General features: G+C 37.4%; 1 protein-coding gene across 1 annotated transcript; it reads right to left on the reverse strand.

Moving 5' to 3' along the window:
• Positions 1 to 4227: 4227 nt before the first annotated feature.
• Positions 4228 to 7743, reverse strand: CBLN4 (cerebellin 4 precursor; the record flags this gene model as incomplete). Its single annotated transcript, XM_009866384.1, has 2 exons — positions 4228 to 4837; positions 7627 to 7743. Coding segments are annotated over 2 exons (315 nt in total), but the record flags the coding sequence as incomplete, so codon positions are not given.
• Positions 7744 to 8297: the final 554 nt, after the last annotated feature.

An 8297-nucleotide genomic window follows, 5' to 3' on the forward strand; every position in this document is an offset into this window, starting at 1 on the left:
AATTATGCAACTGGCTTTTTCCCTTCCCCCAAACTGTGAAGATTAAAATAGTGATTGCTTCCATCAAATGTCTTAGATCACAGCTTTCACTAAACAGATGATTCAAGCCACATTTCCATTATTCTCATCATCACTTACACAACAGTGACTGATTTTATCACTATTCTTTGTATGCATTCCCCTTAGTGCTCTAGGGTAGGAAAGGTTTTCCCCCCATCCCTAACCAGCAACAGATAAATAACTTTAGCTCAATGTCTAAGATAATGTCTTTTCTCAAAGGAGCTTTTTGTGTCTGGACAGCAGTAGTACAAAAAATATGTTGTTGTAGCATGTGCCAACCAATAAATTCTGTCACTGGGGATCTTCACTTATTTACGTTGAGTCATCTGGTTAACATTGTCTTTAGAAGACAAAGAGTTTGAATATTATAAAGAGCTCTTACAATATGAAGGGTAACTGTAATGAATTGCTAAGGTAAAAAATGTTACCAACTCAGAAACCCTTATAAAAGGAGAAGAACATATATCTGTTTCAGCCCATATTTCATGTTAATGGTTCAGCTTCCTTCTTGTGATTATGACATACTGCTTCTTCATTTATCTTCTCTATCCTAAAACCTGCTTGTAAAAATACTGTACATACTGCTCCTCTGGGGGCTTGCCAAAAAAAAAAAAAAAAAAGACAGAGCTGATAGCTAATTTTTACATTCTTACCCATTTAAAGCTGTAAACCATTTACTCCAAAAACATCCTTTGCTTTAGAAAAATGCCTTGTATCACAAAAAGAATCCATCCAGCAAACAGAATAGGACCAAGCATCAGCAGGAGATGAGCTGGCACTCTGAGTATGGCACTGGTCATTTCCCAGACCCTGTCTCCATTTGCAATACTTACTCCGCCGTGACCTGGCCAAAGTAATTTAGCTAACACTCAGAAAATGTTCAGATACCACTAGAAAAATGACATAATGCAAAATACAAAACGTTGCTTAAAAAAAAAACAAAAACAAAAAAAAGTTTTTCCTTCCCTATGCCTCAAAGTTAGTTTTTCCCTTTTGTGTAAAGACAAAAGTGCTTGTGAAATTTCAAAGCTACCTAAGTGCCTTTTCCAAAAACAGTTCCATTATCCAGGCTCTTTTGAATAAGATCTTTTTTTGCCCTGCAGTTATTTGTCATAGGTAGCCTAAATACCTCACAGCAGACAGGATTCAACAGAACAGAACAGCTTTCTGAATCAGATTAATCTAGGAGAACAGGGTATTCCCAGCTCTACCAACAACATTTACATCAACCGAGAGGACAATATAGTTATCTTTTATTTTCCTTAATTTTGTAAAAAAATATGGATAAAATATAAATAAAACACAGATAAAAAGGTGAAAATATTTATCTCCTTTGTAAAGAGATCACTGATAATAAGTATATATAGGCAATTATCAGAAAATAACTTTTTTCTTTTATTAGCACGCAGAGACAGAAATTCTTCTTGCACGAGCATCCTCTGTGAGCTACAAAATTGACTGCAAAGTAGGTATATGTGGAAGGATGTGGGTATAGATCCTCAGTATGTTCTATAACAGGGATACACAAAGAGCAGGAAATTCTGCCCACACCAAACTCAGTAAGACTTCATTGAATTTAAGAGGATCAGAAATTCGGCTCTAACCTTTACAGTGCAGCTCAATGGAGGTTTAAGTCCTTTAAGAAAAAATCAAACCTCTAATCTTAAGCACCTTTGAAATGTGAAGTGTCTCCTGAGCTGTTGCTTCTGAACAATAAAACTACTGCAGCAGTAACAGGGGAAGACGGAAAATAAATTAAGAAAGAGAGAGAAGAAAAATGGTAGTTTCCAGACCCAGATCCGTCTATGATAGCTTTTCTACTCAAAGCACCTCTTCTGGGAAAAACTCCACCAACACAACTGAAGTGTGGGACAATACAGTGAAAATGAGCTCAAGATTTGGAAAATATCTCAAAACATAGTCTAAAAACCATAATTGGTTGTAATTTAAATGTTAAGCATGAGCTAAGAGAACTGCCCATCTCCAGAGGCCACCTCGGAGGGGAGTCAGTGCTCAGCGCTCTCTGAAGGTAACACAGGCTGCTCTACAGCGTCTGCTCCCAAAGTTTTGTGGTGTTTTTTTTTCCTTTAATAATTAGTTAGTAATTCTGATTTTAGCAGCTAGGAGGAAAAACTTAGGCCATTTCCATCAAAACGTATTTCCTTAACTGAATAACTTCCTAGATTCTCTAGTCTAAGTTTAAATAACTGTGAATGACTCTGAAGCAATCAGAAATGTTTTGCCAAGGGGAAATCAACAGTATATTAAGATAGCCCAGTATTACTGCTGAATGCTAAAGGCAGCTTTTAAAGATCATGTTTGCAAACTAAAGTTTGATTATTCTAAAAAGTATCCTTTAATGTCATTTTTCTTCTGTCTGTGTATGAACATTTCCTTTATCAATGGGTAAGGTGAGCTTTTCAGATTTTACATACAAAATGATGATGTTTTCCTCTGAAATAAACTCTTCTGACAAATAACTTTCTTATAATATCATGCATACTATGTGCTGCCATTCCAGGGATTTTTAGATATACATATATATATACACACACATTTTAGGGGTACAGTGGTGATACAATTTGATTAGGTGTAATGAAAAACTTTTTTAGATTTTTCAGCAATGTAAATAATTCACCTTCTTGCTGTGTCTTTCCACTTCCTCCCAAACGGATGTTTTCTGTACAGAGATGATACTGTGTCTAACAAATTACCTCCTCACATGACTTATTTCAGACAGGTGCAAATGTACCCACCTATCCTCCTGAAATTCCCCCAAAAAATCCTGTATGTTGGGTCTGGAAAAATAAGGAATTTGGGGACAACTCTGTGCTATTGATTCTCTGATATCTTTATCAGGAGCATCAACCAGCCAGGCATTAGACTTTAAATCAGTGAAATATCCAGTTAGAGCAATAGGATACACTGCACTTGGCTAACAAGTGAAGAAATTGAAACCAGATTAACTAAAACAGCAAATCCGAGCCTAAAACATTTTTTTTTAGAGAAAGCCCCAGATTGCTGGATACACTTCAATCCTTCATGATATGCAAGGCACAAATATCCATTAAATTCAGTGTATATTTTGGGCACATGGGATGTTTCGTTAGCAGTTCGTGTGAAAAGCATTTCTAATTGACACTCAGTTTGATGGCGCTGGAGTTTAATGCTGATGGCAAAACCTAAAGCACAGATTTCATCCAAAATCCATTGGAATCAATGTGATTCTTAACATTAACTTCAGTGAAGCCAGGATTTCTGCCTAAATGTTTTTAAATAAAATGCATAGGTTATTTCTAAATCATTCTGATTACCTCTAGGATTCTGATGGACTAAATTATGACAGTTTGCCTGCCTCTCAGGACAGTTTCTGTGAATCCCAAAAGCTTACACTTTGCATATAATCATTATATCCAGTAAAAAAATAGCATGAAGTGACTTCCAAAATCCAAAGGTCAAAAATTGAGCTAACATATATTAATCTTTATTATGTAACAATGATATAATAAATAAGTTTATGAATTCATATGACCTGTACGAAAGCCAAAAAGCAATTGCACCAAGTTAGGTACCGGCTATTTGGATTTAATATTTGTTAAACGTATGATCTAAAGTTATATACAGTTGTGGATTTAAGGCAAAACCAGATGATACCCTTAACACAACAGAAGGTTTCAAAAACAGACATAATTACAATAGGATCTCATCTCCAGCTAATAAAGCGGTTGTGTCTAAGGAAGGAATCCCTTAGGTTTCTAATAAGGAAGCTATTATCAATCATGTTAATTAAAATTGAAGAACAAGAGTGAGATTTCCTGCAGGGCAAAGCTGTTTTGCAAAGTTGTGCCTGAATGACCACCTTTAACCCCCGTAAAAATCTTTTTCTTGATGGCTATAATCTGCTCTTCTTTTTAGAAAACAGCACATGGAAAAGCGGAATGCCTCTCACATCCAACTAAAATACATAAACCACATCCTCTTAGCTTTAGGTAAGCTAGACTTGATTGTGACCAGTGACAGAGCATAAACATATGGGTGAATCATCCAACACACTACACGCAGAGGAGAATTAAAGTCAACCACTTATCAATAATAATTACCTTTCTCAAGACAATGGAATAGATCATGTCAGTTAAGATCCAATGACAAAAACATGTATGACCAATATATCAATATACAGTTCTTTGGCAGCAACACACTAACAACTCTTGATTGAAGTCTGAACTCAAACTCTCCTAAATTATAGACCTGGTTGCCAGTCTTTTCGTAATTAAAGAAATCCACTTCTCCCATGAATCCATTATGTCCAGTAAGTGAAATCTGAATAAATCTTGCAGGCAACTTTAGACTGTAACATTAAGCATAGATACTTATTGTCTGCTTTAGTCTCAATCCAAGTATATTGTATTTAAACACAAAAAATTCTGTGAAACTTCTGAGTAGTTCAGATGTGACCAAAATCCATAAAGAGAATCCATATTCACCCATGAAAAACCAATAAAGAAACACCAATCCCATGATGATAAAATGATCTTCATGTAACAGAGGCAATGATGAGTCCACATAGGAAAAATTGACTTTACAGGGGAAAGACCAGAAAGCCAGAAAATGTAGAATACTGCCATCCACCGACCAGATTACCTTTCTCCAATTTCAGGTAAACCTTATCCTCCTTGTCTAGATAGAGCAGGACTCCATTAGTGGCAGCTTCACGTGTGACGTCCTTGTCCCCAGCAAAAGCTGAAATGACTGGCTTTCCATTTAGCATCAAATTAACCTACAAGAGAAAAAACACTGAAAAGTTCTAATTAACAGAAAAACACGAATTGTCTCTGAACATTAACTATGGAGTAAGAGGTCTGCTGAGGTGGCAGTCTTCACTGCTTTCTTTTTTTCTTTTAACCTGACAATTACTTTTATTTGGAGTGGCCAAGTGTGTTTGTGTTTCATGGGCTTGGCCTGCAGCTGAGGGAAGTCACTGTCCACCGCGTGCCATGGCCTGAGCTCAGTCAGTGTGAAAGGCAACACACCGTAGCTTTCACCTGTTGCTTGGGCACATGAGCTGTTTGAATTCTCTGGTAATACAGAACTGTGAGCTATCCCTCAGTTTGTTGTCCTTTGCCACCTCACGAGTTATTTAGACATGCAGTGGCAAAGAAGACATTTCCAAGAAACTTAGGCACCCAGGGATGTGACATACTCAGCTAACGAGATGTCAAAGGTACCACAGCAGGCTGGGAGCTTACACTTCATCAAGAGCAAAATATATGTTCCTTCCATTGCTGAGGGCAGCTTAGTTCTAAAGCTTAGAACAGACCTTAAGCTTTATGAACAACTGTACCATGTTTTGGTACTGAATCCATCTTTCTACAAAACACTTCTGAAAGCCAGCACTGCCTCTGCTCCGAAAGCACCATCACACAGACACTCTGTAAATAAAGACGGGCAGGGGCTGGGGGAATGCACAGATCCAGGCATTTTTCATTTCCCCAATGGCAAACTATTAGCTTTCTTCTGCTTTTCCTTTTTAAGCACCTATAATGCAGTCACAGAGCGGTGAATTATGAAATGCTTATTCATATCAAGTATGCTGGCCTTGCATAGGCTCCCATTAATTTTAATGGGAGTCATCACAGAATAAATTAGTGCTCAGCATAAATCAGGGCAGCAGAATCTGGCCCTGATTTGGGATTCGCCTACCTGGGAAAGCCACTTAATCAGATGTCCCCAGGGAATCAATTTCAGTTTAATGATATTTAATGGCACTAGCAGATGTTCAAGGGGCATAGTGATATCACTTTTGTAGGAAGCCTTCAGGTGATTTAGTGGTGTTTAAGTCTGCATGTGGCTGAGACTCAGGCTGGTTTGTTCCACTGCAATGGCTTTTGGTCCTCCTCCCTAGCTATCACACATGCAAAGAAAGGGCATCAGGAGTTTACTCATTGCTTGGTTTGGGTTTATATCATTCCTTCTGTACCATCACTCTGGACCAGGTTCCCCTGAAGGTCATCTTAAAGCTATTTTAATTACAGCAGAAGAAACATCAGATGTGTCTCATATTAACTATGCCAAAATGGAGTTAATCAAACCCACCCATCACTTTAGAAACTCTTGGTCTATGAAAGATTTCAGGTCATGTCACAGGTTGTAACATTCTCTGTTACGATCTCCGGACTCCCGGGTTTGGGTACCCAGTATGTGAAAACCCAAAGTCTGCAATGGACTTCCAGAATCCAAGCCCTTTGCCATCTTTCTTGGCAATATGGATTTTAAATCCAATGAAGCTGGCTCACATGCAGTTATTCTAGGCCATTTCAACTTTCAGCATTTAAGAGAGTGAAAAGAGCAAAGTCTGAGAATATTAAATACCTCATTATAGAAATTTTCATGAAGTCAATATTTAATTTAAGAATTTTGTCATTGACCTGAATGGAACCACGATTTCATGGTGTAAACTGAAGGCGAATTTCACCAGGGATGCGAATGTGTCTCGCACCGGCTTTCTCTGCCATCTCTACTATTTATATGTTTCCCAAGATCTTTACTGGCAACCCAAAGCCAAAAAGAAAAGGCTGATCACTTCTCCTGCAGAAATCCACTTCATCTTAGCCTTGTACACTGAAACTATATTCAGGAGCAAGACAGATCAGGGGAAAAGCATCAGATACTTCTATGAATCTGGTGGTCTCGTGGGTGGAAACAAGCAAAGCCACAGATGTTATTTCAGATCTAGAAAGCCAGGACATACGTCACAGCAATTGTATGACCTGCCATGAAGGAATGTACTTTAAGGAATTTACTGTTGGCTTAGCAAGGGAATGTTCAGGAACTTAGAGGCTTTTCCTCTAAGCTAGTACCTACTTGTATTTAACTAGGTAGTTCAGCTACTATTAAGCTACAGAAGAATGTGCAGAATCACTCAGTTTTTTGTTTTGTTTTGTTTTTTCCAATATATTCCACCTTTTATGTTTTGTAAGGGGAAAAATGTTTAAACTGCTACAAAAGTTCCCTAGAAGGCATCCCTATAGAGGTATAACATTTCAGTGTAGTACAAAACAAGTAGACCACCTTAACTACTCTCGGTCCACAACAGCCGAGTGTCATAAACAGGTACCTGGCATCATGAGCTGTCAGCCAGGTCACAAAATATTACAAAAATAGTCAAATCTGGTATATAGCCCCAGAAGTTCTGTGTTTAGAGACAATGAGTTTAAACTGCAACAAAATATGACACTTCATGATTATTTATGCAATTAAGTGAAATTTAGAACTCTGTTTTACTCCTGGATGAGTCATTCCATTTAATGTTTTATTAAATCACTCCAGATGTGCAGTTCTTAGGGTACAGAAGTGAAGCTATGGCAATCTGAGGTGAGGATCCTGCCTTATTACAGATGTTCAGTTCAAATGTATTCACTCTATTGCCAGGAACTCTACACCACAGGTTGCTTTAAACTAAGCTATTTTTCCTCGACAGTATATTAAATACTCCTGCATTCAGTCGAGATCCTATTCTAAATATATAATTAAAGTAAAAGATTTCATAATCATACTTGATCAACGTACCTGAATTGTTTGACTCTGATAGACTTTAATTACGTGAAAACTGAAACTGTAAATTCCTTTTCTTGGTGCTACAAAGACAGACTCCAACGTGAAAAAATTGCCGACATTTACTAGGATCTACAAACAAAAAATATAGTATGGGAATTAGTACAGGTATTCAGTGCTAAATAACACATGCAGACTATTAATTTTAGAAAGCATTCACCTAGGGAAATGTTTACACCTATGCTGTTTTACTCGTTGTTCTCTCAATTAAGTTGGATGGATATTTTGTTATATTTATGTACAGCTTTACTATAAATATAAAACTAGGGTAGAAAATATTTCTCACATTGCTACTAGAGGATATCTTCAAGATTTTCCCTCTCTACATGTTTAGAGGTGATTAAGAAAAGGCATTTTTGTTAATCATTCCCCCAAAATGACACCAAAACACTAATTCAGGGAGTCATGTACTGGTTGTGGCTAAAAAGCAGTGGTCAACACCTTTCCTGAAACTATCAAGCCATGAGGAAGGATGTATGCGAATAGTACAATTCGTTCACCAGTTTACAGTCAGATGTGCTGAAATACCTGGCACATCTGAGTAAAAACTGGCCGTGAGCCTTTGCTGTCTTATTCCTTTTTGTAAGTACTACTAATAATGTGGGTTTGATTAAACAGCAACAAGC

This window comes from Apaloderma vittatum, unplaced genomic scaffold, assembly GCF_000703405.1.
Source record: "Apaloderma vittatum isolate BGI_N311 unplaced genomic scaffold, ASM70340v1 scaffold30783, whole genome shotgun sequence".
NCBI classification, from domain to species: Eukaryota; Metazoa; Chordata; class Aves; order Trogoniformes; family Trogonidae; genus Apaloderma; species Apaloderma vittatum.